This window comes from Lingula anatina, chromosome 8, assembly GCF_051362555.1.
Source record: "Lingula anatina isolate TDL-2025a chromosome 8, LinAna3.0, whole genome shotgun sequence".
Classification (NCBI taxonomy): domain Eukaryota; kingdom Metazoa; phylum Brachiopoda; class Lingulata; order Lingulida; family Lingulidae; genus Lingula; species Lingula anatina.
The window spans coordinates 3797095-3819191 of NC_141774.1; the positions used below are offsets into that span (position 1 = coordinate 3797095).

At 36.9% G+C, this 22097-nt stretch overlaps 2 protein-coding genes and 1 pseudogene across 2 annotated transcripts; 2 read left to right on the plus strand and 1 right to left on the minus strand.

Annotated features, from left to right (window-relative positions):
- Positions 1-610: 610 nt before the first annotated feature.
- Positions 611-760, minus strand: LOC147760193 (U4 spliceosomal RNA; annotated as a pseudogene).
- Positions 761-2734: 1974 nt separating this feature from the next.
- LOC147760194 (uncharacterized) lies at positions 2735-8280 on the plus strand. Its single transcript, XM_086994087.1, has 2 exons — positions 2735-2855; positions 2970-8280. The coding sequence occupies exon 2, from the start codon at positions 3133-3135 to the stop codon at positions 8278-8280; it is 5148 nt and encodes a 1715-aa protein (XP_086850213.1). The 5' UTR covers positions 2735-2855; positions 2970-3132.
- Positions 8281-18495: 10215 nt separating this feature from the next.
- Positions 18496-22097, plus strand: LOC147760195 (uncharacterized). The gene is made up of 4 exons (XM_086993985.1): positions 18496-18646; positions 19428-19632; positions 19862-19958; positions 20541-22097. The coding sequence occupies exons 1-4, from the start codon at positions 18625-18627 to the stop codon at positions 21441-21443; spliced, it is 1227 nt and encodes a 408-aa protein (XP_086850111.1). The 5' UTR covers positions 18496-18624; the 3' UTR covers positions 21444-22097.

The window sequence follows — 22097 nt, forward strand, 5'->3', positions numbered from 1 at the left end:
AACTGATTTTGGTCTAGCCATTGCGCAGCCCTTATAGTGGTATCGAGCAAACAGTGTAGCTTTTTGATTGACGGAAATCGTACACTGTCGCTGTTTGTCAGAGGTAGTAAAAGCGACCCCATCACAAGGTATATTTTAATATTTAACAAGCTAGCTTTTACTGCGCACTGACACTCAGGGTATAGCCACCGCTTTTACACTGAGATATCATCTGTATACGCGGTTGTGAGAATATGATACATTTGCCCAATTTTACAGCAATAATGTGAACAAAAACTGTTCGGATGCCTTGACCGTGATCCCGCTCCATTCTGCCGTGCAAGTCATTTCATTAGAATTGTGAATTTGGGACATATTTCATTCAAAAGTTCACGGGACATGAACGGGGACTAAACACAAGCAAAATGGGCCAAGAGTTTCGTTAGAATATTATGTGAAGTGTACGGTGGGGAAAAAAGGTCGCTGTTTCGACTGGAGACCATCGAGGGCCATTCGGAGCACCTCAGCTATCATCTGGGAAAGATCTCGAATACCAATGTCTGTCCGAAGCTGAATGTTGTTGTGAGCAAAATTGATCGTTGGCACATCGAGTAATGCAATAATAAATGATCTATGAAACTGAAATATCCCAACAGTTATATAGTGTTAAAAGATTCAAGTCATTGTGAAGGGTCATTAATTGTCCACATTGTTTTCAACTAGCAATAACCACGCCTCGTATAAACCTCATTGGCTACTGCCACTGCCACTGTGCAAAGCTGAAGTAATAGCAAGCTCATTTACATATTTATAGAAACGCGACCTACCTTGCAAAATGTTGCTATACATGGGTACACGGTAACAGAAGAAACGTCTATAATTCCCCTAATGTAATCAAACAGTGTAACAAAACCAAATATCAGACAGCAAACTATTTTCGCTAAAAATTGACATTGAGAGAAATTGACAATATCACTCTACTAAGGCAAAATTTAGAGAAAAGTGAAATAATTAACGTCAAGTATTGGTTTGCTGCAGTCTCGCTGAGCGTGGAGCCTGCCGTCACTGGGACAACTACATGTGTATGCGGCAGGCCCACATGTATGTTGCTTTCCTACTTAACGTATATTTACCATTATGGTATCTTTAGGTCAGATCATCATGATCGACTGGCCCATTTACTAGCCTAACTTTATGTGTGTGTGGTTTTAAGGGGCTGTAGGAAACGGGATAAAATAATCGAAGGCCAGCTTTCTTGAATTCATTCCTCTCTACTGGTAGCAGAAAGGGGAGGGTGAAACCATGGAAAAAATATATTTTCGAAACCCCCCCCCCCGGAACATAAATACGCCTACCGATATGCACCAGTACCAACTTTGTTAATCCATTACCAAGACAAACAGTGCACCAGAAGCAGAATACATTTTATAAAATATAAAATTAAAATATGAGAAAATGCATTGAAAAACATACCTTTTCTAAGATCTATACGTTTGATTAGTGCATCTAATTACATAGATCATCTGTAGCTGCAGTGAAAGAAAATTCTTTGTGGTAATGAGATTTATAAATTTGTATTTTTTTCTTTGTCCATTGAGTGAGGCAAATGGATATAATATCTTAGAAGCAGAATGCATTTGCAATATTGTAACCTTCATTAATTAAATATAATAAAATAAAGAATAGAATATGTAACACACCATATACACGCTCACTATCTGCAATTTTAACAAGCATACGGGACTATCATGTCCCATACACGACACCTGGACAGGAAGGTGAGTCTCTCTTACTCATACGTAATATAATTTATTTGAATTCTCTTACTCATGTAAATAAAATACCATAGATCGCTGCCACGTTTGTTTGTTCCAAGAAAAAAAAACGCCTTATTATGCCCTTCGATCACATACAAAAGGTTGTCATATTTTTGTTTATTGTATTCCATATTATCATGTTTATAACGGAATTTTCCCTTAATGTCATCTGTCGCGTGCACGTAACACATGAATCGTCAGGAAAAATTGTACTGGTAGATACAGAATACTAAGTATGTTTTTAATTACGTAATTAACATGTCTAGGGGCTATTTGTATACTCTTTGTGAAAAAATCAAATATCAAAGTTAATAGTTACCACGGAGATGTACATGTAGGTGATACCTCTGTATCATTGTCCTTCACACACGTGCGATTAAGTTTAAATCGTTTCCAAACAAAACAATACCTTTATCAGGAATTAGACTGTCTGCATTTCCATCCATGTTGGGTATTCTTTAGGTCTTGTACAACACCTGAAATCATTAAAAGTATAAGTCAATTTTTAGTCTATGATGTGATAATACACGTAGAAGACAGTAGAAGTACGTACACTGTATATGGTACATGTAGATATATGAAGAAAAGAAGTATAACTCCGGTCTCATGGACCTTTTTGTCACCATACATCATATTTCTCACGGACGAGAGCTAGGTTAAAGTTCATAAAGAAATAGCAATGAATTTAGATATAAAAGATCAACTGTCATCCAAATAAAAAATAATGGTCAACCCATTACTTATGGATGCCTTGTTTTCCAACATCATGTGCCAAATTAAGTATTAGGCCAACTTCCAAGCGTTTAAAATCATAATCCCATATTTTATTTTGTCGTACAATATTTCATAATTCGAGCCCAGTGACTCGACTTATCACAAATACAACTTCTTCAGTCATCATAAAGCAAACAGTGCAATAAAAAGAGTACTTCTGTTACGGTTTGGCCCGTCTTAGCTGTTATGCACATCGGTGGAGATAGCGTTTTACTTTTTTTACTAGAGCACGCGCTTATCATAGTTATGTTCTGATCATTAAAAGTCACTAATTCCCGCAATGAGGTAAGACTTTATGAATCATTTAGTAATTTAAACAGTTAATAAGAACTTTATAAGTTGTAATTGTAACATAATTTAAGGATAATTTCTTAATTTGATGTATTTTGTTCATTTCAGTTTCTACGTGACAATTTCAATGACAAGCAAATAAAATAGATGTGAAAAAGACTAAAGAAGTTTGCTTATTCGTAACAGTAGAAACTCAGCGACGATTTAGTGAAAGATAATAGAAACTGAGCGACGATTTAGTGAAAGACGATCAGCATAGTATTTAGAAAAGATGGCAACACAAGCGGAAATGTTACTGCTGCAAGCAGAACTGAAAAGGGTAGAGTCGGATATAGACCAAACCATGTGTGAGTTGGAAAAGCATTTTAATTTCACAAAGTCAAATATAAAAAAGACATCTACGCCCAAAAATGCACTAACATCTTGTGCCCCACTCACTTTGTGTGAGCAAACTACGATAGCAAAGGAACTCAGTAAACCAAGAATTCAGATTCAAGTATTTGAAGGTGACCCGATCAAATATGTGCTGTTTAAGAGACAGTTCAAAAGTAGAATCATAGAAACATGCGACTCTGACGATGAAAAACTGAACTATCTACTGCAATACACCAGAGGTGAGCCTCATGAAATTACGCTAGGATTCGCTCACTTAGATGCATCCATTGGTTTCAAGGCCACATGGAAGGAATTTGAGAGAAGGTATGGGGACCAAGAACAGATTGCGACATCGTATATAAACCGTGCCTTACAGTGGCCAGTGATAAAGCATGATGATTATGTCGCATTAGACAAATACGGCATATTTTTAAGGGAATGTGAATATGCAGTAAAAGAAATAGATGCCATTCCAGTCCTCGAGTATCCCGATAACCTTAAGAGGCTAATGACCAAGCTGCCGCTCAAATTGCATGATAAATGGAGAAGCATAGTATATGAAAGGAAGGAAAGGGGACAGAAGATAACCTTTCAGGTTTTCGTCGATTTTGTGCAGAAAGAAGCACGAAAATTGGCTGACCCCATTTTTGGAAAGGTTCCACCGCCACCAGAGAGACCTATACCAGCACCAAGGAGAAGAGTTCCAGCACAAACAGTACTGTCTAGTACCTCTGCATCCAGCAACGAAAGACACGTTCACAAGTGTATATTATGCAAGGAACAACATAAACTTCACCAATGCCCAGAAATGCAAGAAAAGACAATGGGTGAAAGAATCGGCATTATAAAGAATAATGGGTTATGTTTTGGGTGCCTTGCATATGGTCACAGAAAACATGAATGCAGAAGTAAAATGAAATGCCAAAAATGTAACTCTTATCATCCAACAATTCTACATGATGACAATTACACTAGTAAAGTAGTGGGAGCAGCTGTATGCAATACCACCCACAGTTCTGAGAATGTGCATTCCATGATAGTGCCAGTTGTAGTACACCACGAGGATAATCCAGACATTTATTCAGTGGTATATGCAGTGCTAGACGAGCAGTCAGATGCCTGCTTTGTAAAGTCCTCGACCCTCAGTGAACTCGAATGTAAAGGGAAGCATGTAGACATCAGACTTTCAACCATACTTGGAGAAAAAACCGTCCCGAGCAGGAAAGTTGGAGGACTTGTTGTGAGAGGTCTTAACCAAGAGACATTGATTGAGCTCCCAGATACATACTCCAGAGACTCCATTCCAGTTAAGCGATCGCAGATACCCAGACCAGAAACTGCTAAGAAATGGCCACACTTGCACTCAATTGCTGATAAGATTACTCCTTATCGCCCAGACATAGAGGTAGGACTGCTGTTGGGATTAAACTGCATGAAAGCCATTAGAGGTCTGGAATACGTACATGGTAGAGGAGAGGAGCCATATGCATACAGATGTAACCTAGGTTGGGGTATAGTAGGGCCAGTGGACAAATCAAGACCCATAGATGAGAACAAGAGCTTTGCAACACATGCCTTTGCCTTTAGAACACAAGTGACAGAGATCAGCCCCGCTGAGGTTTGCAGTCTCTTTGACCAAGGTTTCGACCAACGGAAAGATGAAAGGCTAAGCCTTCAAGACCAGAAGTTCATGAAGATTATGGAGGAGGGCATACATTTCAATGAGGGTTTTTACGAGATGCCACTACCATTTAAAGATGGACATCCAGCATTGCCAAACAACAAACCAGCAGCTGAGATCAGGCTAGAGCAGCTAAAGAAAAGGCTAATCCACAACCCGAAGTATTATGAACACTATAACAGTTTTATGCAGGACCTCATAGATAAATGCTATGCAGAAGAATCACCTCATGAAGATGGAGGTTGGTACTTACCACATCATGGTGTATATCACCCCAAGAAACGTGAGAAATTACGAGTGGTGTTTGATGCCAGTGCAAAACATGAAAATGTTGCGCTAAACGACTGCCTGTTGAAAGGACCTGATCAGAATAACTCGCTCATAGGTGTTTTATTGAGGTTTAGAGAGCAGCCAGTAGCAATCATGGGTGACATGGATAACATGTTTCACAGGTTTAAAGTGAAAGAAGAGGATAGAAAGTTTTTACAGTTCCTATGGTGGAAAGACGGTGACCTCCGTAGTAATCCCATCACATACAGAATGACGTCTCATATATTTGGAGCGATAAGTTCACCAGCATGCGCATTGTATGGACTGAGGAAACTAGCAGAGGACTACCAAGATGAGTATTCACCAGACATCATTGCCTTTCTTAAGAATGACTTCTATGTAGACGATGGACTCAAGAGCATCGAGACAAGTGAAGAAGCTATACGTCTTGTTAGAGAAACAAGAGAGCTGCTGAACAAAGGTAACCTAAGACTTCACAAGCTAGTATCAAACAACCGTGAAGTGATGAATACAATCCCAATGTCAGAGAGAGCCAAAGAAATGAGAAACATTGACCTTAACAGAGACACATTGCCAATATGCCCAGCTTTAGGAGTACAGTGGTGTGTAGAAGCGGACAGTTTTCAGTTTAAGGTCCAGATCAATGATAAGCCATTAACAAGAAGGGGAATTCTCTCCACTGTAAGTTCCATATTTGACCCTTTAGGCCTTGTCTCACCATTCATCCTTGCCGGTAAGAAAATTCTCCAAGAGCTATGCAGAGACGGTGCAGAGTGGGATGATCAAGTGCCAGAGAGTATTAGATGCAGATGGGAAAGATGGCGCTCAGATTTGCTGAACTTAACCAAGTTGAATATACCACGGTGCTATAAGCCAAATGATTTTGGTGAAGTGACTACTGCAGAACTTCATCACTTCTCAGATGCCAGTGTAGAAGGCCTAGGTCAGTGTAGTTACTTGAGACTTAAAAGCAACACAGGAAGAATAGCAACCACATTAGTTATGGGCAAGTCCAAGGTAGCTCCCTCTAAACCAGTGACAGTCCCACGTCTAGAGTTGTCAGCAGCAGTGATGTCTATAAAGGTGGGGACCTTTCTTGCCAAGGAGTTAGAGTATGAGGACATCACCCATGTGTATTGGACTGACAGCAAGGTTGTTCTAGGGTATGTCAATAATGATGCTAAGAGATTTCATGTCTTTGTAGCTAATAGAATACAACAAATTAGAGAAGTCAGTCAGCCATCGCAATGGAGGCATGTTAAGTCCAGTGACAACCCAGCTGATATAGCCTCCAGGGGAACAGGTGTGACAGAGCTACTACAGAATAAACAGTGGTGGAATGGGCCAGACTTCCTGCTCATTGATGAACCACCATCTACCACTAATACCCAATTCAGACTAGCACCAGATGACCCAGAAGTACGCAAATCTGAAGTCAATGTATTTGCTACTAAAGTAGAAACCAACCACGATCACTTGTCTGATGTATTGAAAAGGTTTTCTTCCTGGAACAGAGCAACACGAGTTGTTACGTGGTGTTTACGATTCATACAGAAGCTGAAACAAGCTAAGAACAGGAAATCTACACAGCAGAACACAGTTGAGACCAGCAATGAACCGTTGAATGTTCAAGAAATACAAGTGGCAGAAAAGATCATTCTCAAGTCAACACAGATTGCTACATTTGAGAAGGAAATTGCAATACTGAAAGCAATTAACAGAGAAGATAACAGTGAACACACAGAGAGAAAACAGGCAAGATATCGCAACGAACAAATCAAGAAAACCAGTTCACTTTACCGCCTAGACCCATTTTTATGTGAAGATGGACTACTCAGAGTAGGTGGTCGTATAAAGAGAGCAAATCTACCCAGAGAGCTTACACACCCAGTGATTCTGCCTAAGCATCATCACGTTACAAATCTCATAATTGACCACTATCATACACGATGCGGACATTCGGGAAGTGGCATTACTCTTAACGAAGTCCGAGCTAGTGGTTATTGGATAATTTCTGGCCGTGCCAAGATTGGATCATATATATGGAAATGTGTGACCTGTCGTAAGCTACGAGCAAACTCACAGAGTCAGAAAATGTCAGATCTTCCAGCTGACAGACTGGAACCAGCACCTCCATTCACCTACAGTGCAGTAGATTTCTTTGGACCATTCTATGTGAAGGAGGGAAGAAAGCAGATGAAGAGATATGGTGCTATGTTTACATGTTTAGCATCACGTGCTATTCATATAGAAGTTGCATATTCACTCAGCACAGATTCTTTCATTAACTGCTACAGACGCTTTGTATGCAGGCGTGGACCAGTACGTCTACTCAGAGCAGACCGTGGAACCAATTTCATTGGAGTTAAGGGAGAGCAAGAAACTGCCTTTATGGATATGGATCAGGACAAGATCAGGAGAGAACTTCTGAAAGACCATTGTGACTGGATTCAGTTTGAAATGAATGTTCCTCATGCTTCACATATGGGAGGCGTGTGGGAAAGGATGATCAGATCAGCCAGAAATGCTTTATCAGGACTTCTCACAGCTCACAGTGACCGTTTAGATGATGATTCCTTGTCCACATTGTTAACTGAGGCAGAAGCCATAGTTAACAGTAGACCTTTGACTTACATTGATACACAGTCACCAGATTCTCCAATGCCTTTGTCTCCAAATCAGCTCCTGACCCTGAAAACTAAGGTCGTGATGCCACCAACTGGGAATTTCATAAGGAAAGACACATACCTTCATCGAAGATGGCGACATGTTCAATATCTAGCCAATGAATTTTGGAACAGGTGGAGAAAGGAATTTCTTCCTACATTACAAGAGAGAAAAAAGTGGATCAAACAATGTAGAGATATACAAGTTGGAGATATTGTTCTCATGATAGATGACAGTGCACCAAGAAATCAGTGGCCACTTGGTCGCATAGCAGAAACCTTTCAAAGTGCAGATGGATATGTGCGTAAGGTCAAGTTGAAAGTTAGGGACTCTACATATGAGAGACCAGTGCACAAGTTGATTCTTTTATTGACCGGAGAAGACCCCGTCGAGGAGTCAAAATAACTGTTAACTGTGACAATAATGTCAGTTTGTTACGATTCTATGCTACAATTTGTGTAGATTTAATGAACACTTTGTTTTCTAAAGACAGTTACATGTTGGGCTATTTGTGTTTATGAGATTGCAAAGTATTTTATGTTTTAATACGGTAATTAACAGTAAGTTTTGATGTTCCTTAAAAGTGTTTAAGGTACGGTAATTCTTAATAATTTCCGAGCAAATATTTTTTATACGTAATGATAAGGTAAACAGTGTATATTGTGTAAATTGCTTTCACAATTTAGGGGAGCCATGTTACGGTTTGGCCCGTCTTAGCTGTTATGCACATCGGTGGAGATAGCGTTTTACTTTTTTTACTAGAGCACGCGCTTATCATAGTTATGTTCTGATCATTAAAAGTCACTAATTCCCGCAATGAGGTAAGACTTTATGAATCATTTAGTAATTTAAACAGTTAATAAGAACTTTATAAGTTGTAATTGTAACATAATTTAAGGATAATTTCTTAATTTGATGTATTTTGTTCATTTCAGTTTCTACGTGACAATTTCAATGACAAGCAAATAAAATAGATGTGAAAAAGACTAAAGAAGTTTGCTTATTCGTAACAACTTCGTTGCCCCCCAGATACAGCACATACCGTGTATGTACAGGTATGTTTCCCCACTTTTTCACCTATACGTACTATATATGTACGATGTAAGTACGCGTGCCAAAACGTATGGGAAGCGCTGCGATGCAATAAGTCATTTAACAATGATATCAAAATGTAAACTATTGACAAAAAAGATTTATAACTAACGAGTTCTTATAATCCTATTAGATATGTAGAGGTTGAATGGAGGAGAGGAGGGAAGGCTATGTAGTACAAATCAATGGGAACCGGACTTTGCATATCTACTGTACCTAGGGTTTAACATATATTTTGAAGCCTAGTTTCAACACAATCTCGGACGTGTCACACCGGCTCTGACCGAGAAAATTTCCCAGAAAGCGCTATGCTGGATCGCTCTCCACAGAAAATTACCTCGACAGAAAGTATACCTAAATTTTCAAAGATAGACTAAATGTTTTTTCCTCGTCAAGGTTGCCAAAGAACATCAACAGGGTTGTTATGTTACACCTCTATTTGTTTGATTGTTAGCTTGTTCATTACCAGTTTAAATATCAAAAATAGATTTTGATTAATTTTCATGTCGGGGCTGGGCTAACTTAAAATAATAAGATTTTGGTGCTGATCCTTAATTAATTAATTAACCACATAAGTAATCAGTTAATTATTTGTCTTGAAGTTGTTCTGTGTCCTCTCAGTGCTTTTATTATTAGTTTTATTTTATTATATTAATTTTTGTCGGTACCTCATTGACAAGTATTGTAGTTAACATAAAGGGAATCAGGTACACAGGCCTTTTTAACACAAGGTCACTGCTAGTTGCAACCATTATGAGGAAAGAAACTTAGCAGTTAAGTGTTATATCCCCGTGGGCTGTACGGTACTGCAGGTATGCCAGAAATAAAGACATTACCATCTCGAGCGGACAAGGACTCAAAGTTAGGGGTAGTCTAAAAAACATGTACACGTATTTTCCTTTTTTCTGTGCTGTACATCCACCTTTGGGCACCGTGCCTCTTGGGGTCTATTAAAGATATTATTCTATACATAGCATTTTTGCACTGAGGAAGCCTCCTACTATTCATCTAAATACATATAACTTAGTGAGTAAGTTAAAAATGATATAATGATTATAGGTACTCTGTACCTTTTTTTAACCCTCTCCCCCCCCGAAGTTCTATTTTCTATGTCCATATATTCTAGAAGCTACTTTTTCCCAAATTTAAACCTTCAAATCTATACAACCCCTCATATAAAACTGACGCCAATGGTGCATTCCGAAATAAACGTGAAGACATGGCGTCCTAAATGAATTATCGGTTATATAAGTGACTTAATTAAAATAGAATAAAATATCCAATTCAAGTGCAGAGATGGCTTGAGAAATGACGAGTGAGTAAGAGGAGATTGCTTTTTAGGAAAGTTCATTTTGGCTGGAGAATCCTGTAAAGATTGCATATAATTTAAATGACAATCATGTCGAGCACCAAGTCCTTTGAATGACAATTTTGCCATTCAAACGTATATTTGTTAAAAAGAAATAATCCAAGAAAAATTAGAATACCACAAAGAACAATAAAATAAATAAATAAATAAATAAATAAATAAATAAATAAATAAATAACTATAGTTATAATGTCACCCACCTTTTTCTTTTAGTTAAACGTCAACAGTTTACAGCTCAAAATTGCGGTTCAGAGCGCAAGCGTCTGCAGCTAAGCAGGCACTGTATAATGCGTTTATCGTTCAGGTAACTACATAAGGCCGTAAACGGATAATTTATTTGAAGCAATAAAGATTAAAGTATCCTTCTAGTTTATTTATGATTCGCTAGAGGACCACTCACAGACAGGAGAGCTCCTCCCGTTATGGGGTAAATTTTTTTTCTAATCGGGACATTCTACCAACCGTCATTATCATAAAACAATCTTTGTTTGAAGAAAAGGGATTATTTCGCATTTCTAAAGACAAAAAAGTTTTAAAGAAAAAATTATTTATCATTCTCCTAGTACGCTTATGGTAGCTACCCCTTCTTTATACTTGTCACGTTGCAGCCACACGCATTTTGCAGGTCATACGTAAATAGTGTTTGTTCGATATTTTGTCTCCAATTAAAACGCTGAATTGGGTCGTTCCGAAGGTTAAGTAACAATGCACATTGTTGTCCTTGTTTACATAAAGAACAACGGGTTTAACCTTCCTGGTTCACAAATGTACAATTTAACTAAGCTGGTTAATATGTGACTCGTCCGCAAACATATTAAACAATTCTGCAGTACTACGCCCATTCTATAAAACCATGGTAAAGATTGTTAAGATTCTTTATGCCGTTTTGCTTTGTTGTTGGTTCTATTTTTCTCGCACTAAGTACCGTAAGTTATCTTAATTAACAGCCTTGATATACCTGATCACGTGGGGTTAAGCTACCAGCATTCGAGGCCCTCTTTTTGCAACCTTTAACTGTTTTCATATGTCAGTAGCTATACTTAAGGTGTCGCGGCAAGGTGTTTACTTTTTCTTCATAACAAAATAACCAGTTCAAAAAGCATTACATTTATCACTTTAACTCGGTTCTAATGTTTGAAACCAATGCATCCACAGTATATATTCCAGGCGATACTTTCATTTATTTCTAAAATACGTTTACAGTTCGTTGTCAAAGAAAGTCTGTAATGCATTTCTGCCAGCCTGACCCTGCGCAGAAAGAAAAGAAACAAAACACAGCTAAGACCTTTGTTTAATCAAATAATGCATTTTTTCATATAAAAGAACGATATCCGAGACAAGAAATGACAGCTGATGATCAATAATGAAATGAAGTGCATTGGCAGTTGTTATTATTAAATTTGTTGTTGGCATTTGATCTGTCATATTGTCAGCAATGCGTAGAATGAAAAAAAGCACTCTTGATCTATCAGTTAATGCACATAGAAATAAAACTATAAAACTTTATGATTTTTTACAACTGCAACTTATGATAAAAGCGAATATCTAAATTGTTCTTTTATTGATTTATAACAGTATATATTTCAATTTACTGTGAATAAAATGCATACACTCCAAACCTCAAGAAATAGGGACTCATCTAGGTGGATTCTTGTATTGCTGTGTTGTAGGCAAATACACAGCCCTCTAGGGTCTCGTCCCACCTTTTTGGGTCGTCGTATGACTTTGCCATACTATTTTAAATGGTTTGGTTGAATCTCTCTGTGTTTGAAGAGCAATAAAGACAAATTTACTAAGAAAAAAAAATAAAACACTGTAAAGGTGTAAATAAAAAGGCGAATTTGAAAAAAATATGTTACTTTTACTATGTATTTGCGTTAAAATTCGAACTGGTACTAATAGGGAAATTTCAAAATTGATTAAATAATAAAAATATCGTCTATTTAGTTGGAATGAGGCAGATCGACTCACCAGTTAAGGCGTTTGACTGTGGTTGATATGGGAAGGTTACTTGCCTTCTTGTTTTAGTTGTTTTACAAATCTCATCAATAAGGGGGTTGTTGAATTCCAGCCCCTGGTCAGAGATGATCACACTCGGTAATCCAAATCTAAATCAGGTAATTAAAAGCATTACGAAATAAAATGTAAGATAACATTAAATGTGTTATCTCACTGTGTTATTTAATAATGACGAGATACATTAATAATGGTTCATAGGCAAAATACGTTTTAGCACTATAGAATAAAACACTTACATCATCATGAGCTCAAGGAGGTATGAAGCCAATTCAGTGGCTCATTTGCTCCTAAGGGGTTTTGCCGAAGCATGTTTTGCCAAATAGCACAACACTGAACAGAAGTACTTGTTTCTATTGTACGATTCTTTTATTGCCACAAGGTCAATTCCAATCTGTAATAGATATTTTATAATAACATAAAAATAAAGTAGTATCTGTGTTAAGGGAAAAAGGCATTGTGGGTGCATTAAATTTTGGCCTGTTATATACAATAATTGATGGATAACCATTCTATAATTTTTATTAAACATTTTTTACATATTTTTAATGTGTAATTATTAAAAAGGGGTAACTACCTTGCTTCATGGCTTATATATACAATTAGACACTGGTACTGGGTGGAGAGGAGGGGAGGTGTTCTTAGCTTTTGGATTTTGCATTTGACATCTATGGCACCTAGCTATGTATTTTTTTACATCATCTGACATGCGATGCCAAAGAAACGTTGCTGCAATTTGAGGAGAGTCTTTGTGACTCCCATGTGACCACCACATTAAAACGGTAAAAGAGACATGAAAGAAAATGCAAAATACAAAGGCATATAATGCCAAACAAATGATATAAAAAATATGATAAGTCTGCACATAAGTTGCGCCCTTACTTTCGTAATGCATTTGCTTTATTATTGTGTGCTTCTCCTCAGAATTTTCCACAACTTTCCGCCATCCGCAGTATACTGTGTGCTCCATTAAAGGACAATGGTCATATAAAAATCCATTTCTCGAATTTTGAAGATTCAACACTCAATCTATACACAAGAGGTATGTTTTTATCGATCCCCGCCATTTAAAAATTATAAAAACAAGCTATTAGTAGTAAAAAAGCGTTTTAGTAAACCTCACCTCAATATGCATAAATGAAGCAACAGATCTGGGTCACGCGGTACTGTGACGACAATTGGGATAAAGGTCTATGAGACTCAACTGAGCTGCATGGTGCAAACAGACAGAATAATTTTGGAAAGTTGTGTTGAACGGAGTTGAGCAATTTTCTTTATGCCTCAGTGTGTTGCTGTGGGATTCACCAAAATTGCAGCACTCCTTGACTATCTTTCTATATCTGTGACGGTCTTCCGTGACTAACTTACTAACTTCGGTGACAATAGTTGCGATCCTCGCGATCTCGGTCACCTCAGGTGATTTAGATCATATCAAAAGCTGATAGTCTTTAAGATACTGTCATCAGTTGGCAAGCTTACTAATTGCTGATGCATTTTTAAATTCATTGTAGTTGACCAAGAGCTCGTTAACAATAAAACATGTTAATTATGCACCGCTGCAATTCCCAAGCCAGGTAATAACAGGTATGAAACTCGTCCTGGTGGGCTTTCATATTTTTTCAATATATCTCATTTATTTCATGGGGTTGTTTTATTGGTATTTGTAAATGACGTTAAATATCAATACTTAAACAATTAAGTTCAAACACGGTCGCGAACATTAATAAAATAAATTGCTCTCAGGGTATCTTGAAGCTTCCGTGGAAGAAAACGTGTTGAGAAAAAACAGGAAAAAGAGCGTTATATTAAAGAAAAAATGGGAACTGCTGTAATAAAATGGTTCGTTATCCTAATTCGTTTATGCTTTGAGGGTTTGTTTCTGAAGATTATTTCATCTGAAATATTAAATAATTTAAAAGATTGATTATTTTATAACTTGAAACGCAAATTCTGCGTCAGTACGCAATTTTTTTTTTGCAAATTTGTAAGCTTATAACACCGTGCTATAAAGATCTACTCAAGAAAAAAAATTGCTTGGGTAAAATTGAGTACGGAATGAACTGGAGACACTTGGCTTGTCATTAAGTTTACACGAAAATATGTCAGGTAACTTTATACTGTCTTTGAAAGAGTAAAGATTGAAAGATAATTTTAGACAAACTTTGACGGGGGAAATACCTACAAAGAGTAATGGGCTATTTCGCCAACATCTTGTTGAAAATTTTACACCGCAATTCTATTCAAATAAGCTAAGGAACTAATTGCCAAATTTATACTCTCATCACATAACAGGGGGGTAACCAGACCTGCAAAAATTGTACGCACATATTTAAAAAAATTACAAGCACATACAGCAAAATGTAGACTTACGCAAAACATGAAGGACAGCGTAATCACAGCAAATGTACCTCATATAGTAGCTTAATTTCCATTAATAATAAAATCATCATTTAAGTCAAAAATATTCTCGCGATTTAATAACTATTTTAATTTACCCAGAACGGTATATCTATTTTAAAGGCGGTTAACTGAAATATAGTTTTATGATTTGTTTGTGAAAATTGCCCATGTCACCCTGTTAGTTTGGAGGTCTAAGCTGGATCAAGTCCGTGTTAAATTCCTATGAAGTTGTGCAGGAAAAATTCTTCCTTTCTTTCTCTAGCTCCTCGATAAACCTGGTGTTCAGATTTTATCTAGTGCCCCCAGGTCTACGGGAGCTGCGCTTTGTAACTAACGCACAAGTAGATTTTTACCTGAGATAACTGGAGTAAAGCTTAGATAGAGAGTTCGATACAAGCAAGACAAATTGAATGCCATTTAACCCTCTAATTAAGAGGTAAAGGAAGTTCCAGTTAGATGGATGATTAAGATAGGACTTGTAAAGGTAACGGGCATTGTTTACCTCAGTTTAATAAAAGTATGCAAGACGGAGTGTCAGCGGTTTAATAAAATAAATTGAATTTCACAAATAACATGGACCTCATATACATTCAAATGCAGTGTTTTATACAACTTGGGATAACCATAATGAAATGCTTGTTAAAGAAATGACTAGACGGGAAATGGTTTTACACAGCTTCACGAAGATTTAGACCCCTCGGGTAAGAGATTTGAATGAGTATAAACTTTTATCAGAAGCCAGAGAAGTCATCTTACAGGTAGACAATGCAGCTCAGTTTGACAGCTAAGCACGCTCTGTTCTCCAGTGGCTCGATTGTCGTCATCGGACCACGTGACCACGTAGCTCATTAACTCCCAGGCCGAGCAAATAGGACGTTTTTTAAAGCCAAAAATTTACAAAATGAGCTTTTAATTTGTGTATTTGGATAAATATATCGTTAGTTGGGCATGTTTTCTGAAGAATATGTTCCGTTGAAGCCATTCTGACGGTATGAAGCAAATCCTTTAAATAGAGAGAAAAAGTTGATACGAAATGAAAAAAATATGCTTCTATTATCATGCAGTTACAGTGTCTTAATATAATCTCAAATGTAATCAATATATACTGCTGCACTCGCTTTTTAGATTGAGCTATATATTAACGTTCTATATTCGCTTATTCTATACAGTAATTGAAAGATACATGTATCTGCATAAAGCTCGCCATTTTGCTTTTTATTTAACAATTACATATAAACGATGTTTAGCGCATAAGCTGTATTTTTTTGATGATGCGTCATAACTTAGCACAAAACAAGTGTTATTTTTTATTTGAATAAATTCAGAACTTTCCACCTCAACTCTAACCGTCTCGTCAATAGAAGGAGCGTCAACGTTGGCGTTGTTCCATCTTTTCAAGGATGGGGATGTTCCTCTTATTTAACCCTCAATCACCTTTCAGGGGCCTCGCAGGCCCGGACCCATGTATCTTTTGCTCTCTCTTCATTAGCATGAGGTTTTGAGCCTGTTCCTTTCATGTAATCCTCAAGCAACTTATACCCCATCAATGGATGAATAATTAGTTTTGAAATAATTTACAACATATGTAGAAATTAACTTTTCCAAAAGTTAGTCCCATTTCCTGGAAACCGGGCCTCTGAGGCCCGGTCGCTTGATAATTTTACTTCCACATGGGATAAATAAGTCCATGTTACCTCAAATATCTTTGCTATAAAATGTTTTACACAAGCAATATCATGAGTGCTATGACTATCAGTATGGTCAATGAAATCTGCCTGTGAAAGATTCAAGACCTGGAGAAATTATTATTTATGAGTAATCGATCACCTTGCATGGTCACCTGATATGCAGATATCAGTTTAAATCTATCATTATTACATACCTGACAGACTGCGCTACCTTTGCGAAACTTTCCATTTTGAGAAAAAAAAATGTTTTTCCGCATTTTCCATACACAGTGTATACTCATGCACCCAGGTGGAGGTAAAGCGAGCAAGGGACTGGTGTAACATGAAAATCTGACTCCCCCAGTCAGATTTTCATAATGAAAATCTGACTCCCCATGAAAATTTGATTCCCCCTCCACAAATGTTCATAAATCTTACTTTATTTGAGTATATGACTGTGATATTGTAGTATGTAAAATGGAGGATACTTTGGCTTTTTTTTTTTTAAGTTTGCAGGTGAATATTTTCATGAAAAAAATATGAAAATTAAAAATGTGCACTTAACCGCCCATTGTCTCCCCTTTGAAAAAGCTATTTATTTGATATTGGATGATCATTTCTACATCTTTCCTTTAAATTTACTTTATGAAGATTATATTGGAAATATTTGAAAGTTTGATGGTAAACTATTGGGTGAAAAAACTAAAAAAAAACATGAAAAATAGAAAATTAAAAATGTGCATTTTATCACCCAATAACTCCCCTATGAAAAAGCTATTTATTTGATATTTGATGATCATTCTGACATCTTTTCTATTAGGATACTTTATGAAAAATATATTGGAAATATTTAAAAGTTTGATGATTAAATAGTGAGTGAAAGAATGAAAAATAAATCATGAAAATCTTCATTTTTATACCCATGAGACTTGGATTCCCATAAAGAAAAGGACCTATTTTATATTCAGTCACCATACCATTGTTTTTCTACATAGTTTGCACAGAGATGTACTTTTTGTTATTATTTGAAGGTTTGGTGGTGAAAATTTTGGTGAATATTTTTAAAACAAGTATTCATCTTACTACCTGTAGGTTTTGCACTTCCATGTCAAAATGCTACCTTTTTTCCTCGGGAAATTGGCCCCATCGCCTTTTTACTGAATTCTTCTTATATAGCATACCCAGTATTTTACCATTCAAACTTTCAAATATTTCCAATATATTCTTCATTAAGTATCCTTAAAGAAAAGATGTCAGAATGATCATCAAATATCAAATAGATAGCCTTTTCATAGGGGAGTCATTGGGTGTTAGAATACAAATCTTTAATTTTTCTTATTTTTCATGTGTTTTTTTATTATTTTTTTCACCCAATTTTTTAACCATCAAACTTTCAAGTACTTTCAATATATTCCTCATAAAGTATCCTCAAAGAAAAGATGTCAGAATGGTCATCAAACATCAAATAAATAGCTTTTTCATAGGGGGGTCATTGGGTGTGAGAATAAAAATCTTTAATTTTTCTTATTTTTTAATGTTTTTTTATTATTATTTTTTTTCACCCAATTTTTTAACCATTTAACTTTCAAGTACTTTCAATATATTCCTCATAAAGTATCCTCAAAGAAAAGATGTTGAAATTGTCATCAAATGTCAAGTAAATAGCTTTTTCTTAGGGGAGTCCTTGGGTGGTAAAATACAAATCTTTAATTTTTCTTTATTTTTTCATGAAAATTTTTACCTGCAAACTAACAAAAAGTGCCAATGTGTCCTCCATTATGCATACTACAATATCATAGTCATTAACTCAAATTAAATTAGATTTTTGAATGTTTTTTGGGGGGAGTCAAATTTACATGGTACACCGGGCCTCTGAGGCCCGGTTTCAGGGTTTACGTAGGGTTCCATTTCCTTGTGGATGAGGGTTAAAGAGTTAAGACTATTTCCATTCGATATTTCATGCGTTTGTCAACCACCAGAGAAGAAAATATTAATCCCCTGTAAAACTGAAAAAGAAATCTGTCCCTAATTCAATTATCTATATCCGCCACACGTACGTGTCATCTATCGGCAGGACGTTAACGTAGAGGTCGGACCGTCTGGGTTTCTTCAGTATGTGTTTTATTGTAGACTCATCGTCTTTCGTTTTCTAGGAGCCACATTAGCTTGACAGTCGGTGACAACGTCCTGAGCAGAGAAAACACGATGACAAGGAAAGAATCTGACGGTAGGGATCACATTAAAACCATTATTTTGATTCCCTGTTACAGTGGGATTACGACCTCTCAAAAGAGTGGTTTAATATTCGTCTTTCAAGCGGTCGCAAGGCATATGTGACAGAAATGGCAGTCAGCTAGGAACCGTAGCCCGTTCCCAGTTACTTTTTATAGGCAACATTCGTCCCATATACTGCACTCCCAATACTCCAACTAACCCTTACCTTAACTTATCATATGGGACCCTGCACTTCCATTCCTAGGATTACCATTCCTGTCACACAGGTGTAGGCTTTATAGTAATACGGAAAATGTAATTTAGAATTTAGGGTCGTTTCATATATTATTACTGGAAAGAACTTACCTGTTCGCCCCTCCCCCCCCCCCCAGCACACACGCACACAATATGTTTTGAAGACAATGCAATAAACAGGCGTCGGATACGTTATTTCCCCTTTCACTATTATTGCGAAGATTAAACGCAGCTAAGGGAAGTGTAATTACCTGTACGAAGTATCGACCGAGATTGAGAGAAAAATTGTCTTAGCTTAATTAAAAAGTACTTTTGCAGGAAATAAAAACCAAGAGATAGCTTGCTAAACTTTTTTTCTAAAATTCTAATATCATTCCCATATGGCTGAATGGAAAGAAGTACTTTTATTGGAATGAAAACCAAGAGAGAGCTTGCTTAACTTTTTTCTAAAATTCTAACATCATTCCCATATGACTGAATTAAAAGAAAAATATCTTATAGAAATGACATTGAATTCTTATTTCATACCCATATTTCAGAGGATTTATTAGAAAGCACGGGACAAATCACCGAGTTGACAGAAGTCCACAAACGCGCCATCCGTGCTATCCGGAAAATCAAATACTTCGTCGCCAGGCGGAAGTTTAAAGAGGCGCTCAGGCCGTATGACGTCAAGGATGTCATCGAGCAGTATTCGGTGGGGCACGCCGACATGCTGGGCAGGATCAAAACTCTGCAGGGAAGGTAGGTGGCGATTGTGATAGGTGAGACAGTGTTCACTGGGTATCAACATGACACATTCACATAGATGTTGGTTCAGCTCAGAATTTCGGAAGTCTTTTGCTAAATATGTGAAAAGTCAGAAAAGTCAAAGACGTTGTGGAAAGTCACCGTGATGCACATTTTAAAACAAGGGTCATAAGATAATGATGCTGGTCCATAATATCAATTAGGGCCAATTTACGTCTTCCAGATTAGACACTATACTCGGCAAGCAGGGATCAAAGGCAAAGGACGTTTATGAATCCAAGTTTAGCCTGGCCTCCAGGGTTGTTAAAATAGAGAGACAGGTATGCTATGCTATATGAATAATATAAGATAATGTAATAATTGAGTATTAAATTGTCCATTTATTGGTTGCACGAAAGACCGGAACGTAAGTCAATTAATAGTTAATTTTCAGAAGATGTGTTTCTTTTTATCCTTAACTTATTATGGATCCTGGTTATCAAATAATTTACACAAGGCCATGTGTAAAATAAATGTATTCACGTAACATGTTTTACCCTCTTTGAATAAAGTTTATTATTATTATTTATTAACATAAAATACAATATGGAAATCGAAACGTTAAATTTAGTATTAAGCCATATGTGGCGTCACATGAGTTTGGGTGTTACTACATGTATGTGATATATTAACGCTGTTTAATTCGTTATTTTTCAAGTTTTTAAATTTTAATTTCGTTTAACAAACAGGTTCGTATCAGTTATAAATAAAATGTTTTTTATTTTCATCATTTATATAAAATTGTACATTCTATCTTTAATAGCACACGGTCCAACAATTGTTTATGGCTAATAAATGTTAGTAAAAGTAAATTAAAACTTCCACGACTGATTTACATGTACTTTTGTGTTTGAATTCTCTAGGTTGATGATATAGAATCTAAACTGGACCAACTCATAGAGATGTACGAGAGCGACAGGACGTGTCAGCAAGGAAAGCCGTCATGCGGAGGATGCCCCTCTCCAAACAGCCCGCGCCCTGTCCCTCCCGCACCCCCGCCCTCCCCGCGGTCACCCCCGACACGGAACGGGGCGACATCTAACGGCGAGGTTAAGCTCAAGTCAATTTTAGTCGATAAAGATAAGCAGACTAAAGACAGGTTAACAGTTCAAAATCACCATGGCAACCCAGGGAGGAATCCCAAAAGACCAATGCAAAAACATTTGTCGGATTTAGGACCCAGATACAAAAAGAGAGTGACGCTTGTTCATAACGGATCCGAGTCCTCAATGGCCGAGGAAGCGGCGGTAACGGAAAAGGCCGAACCTATCCGGAGGACGACGAGTTTGCCAGCGACGTCAAACGCACGTGATCTGTCAATGGAAATGATGATGGACTTCAAGGGGTCTGAAAAACGGAACTCCCTGCCGGGGCCCCAGCAGCATAGTCATCTTCCTAGCGTGGATATTGTGAAAGAGAACTTTAAAGGGAATAACCCCCATCGCGTTTCTACCAACTCCATTTCAAATAATCACCTAGGAAAACAAAAACGAATGAATAGTGTTCTTGTGGAGATGGAGGAAGAAATCGAACCATGTGAAACTGACAAGTTACTAAGTGACCCGGATGTAGATAATTCTTTCGATAGCCCTAGAAATGACGATGTCGTTTTACAAATGACCGAAAGTGATTCGGACAATGGATTGACGTTTTCATTTAATGGTTCAAACGATACAAGAATTAGTTCTTCGCTTCCAAACCATTTACCAGAGTCTGAACCCCTTCTTCAAGGTTCCGATGAGATAGACGTGAAGATTCTAGTATAAAATCATATTGAAGCCCTTACGAAAATTGACCCAATTTCCTATAGGATCCTATAGGACTTTTTCGTTAGGGAGGAGTTATCCCAACAAGTTGTTGAACCTTTTCTTTGTGATTCGTGGGTCTTTTTTATATTTGTTAATTTTATCCGTTGATTTTTAAATTACGAAATAGTTACTGTAGTACTTGTTAATCTTTTTTGCTAATTCTACTGCCATCTATCGGAGAACTAAGGAATGAAAATGAACGCTAGATCTGAATGAATGTATTTGTATTTATTTACTTTTTTATACAGATGTGTTTCAGGACGCAAGTGTTGAAATACAATTCGAAATTGTTGCCTTTAATATATTTAATGTATTTATGTTTTAAATTTACCGGTATGTTACCAAAGCATCCCGTGTGTTAAGCTAATTGTAAACGTTGTTTGTTCGTTTTTATTGGAAAGGAGATAATTACCTTATTTCAGGCGGGTATATATGTAATATTTACATATCTATTACTTTCGGAATTACAAAGGGTAATCACATATAAGAAAAACTTACAATATGATATCTAATTTAAGCCTTTTTTCTAATCGTTTTGAGGCGGGTCCTTCTAACGAAGTACTAGTATAATAGTACCTCCAACTAACACTGAAATAAATAAAAACAATCTCA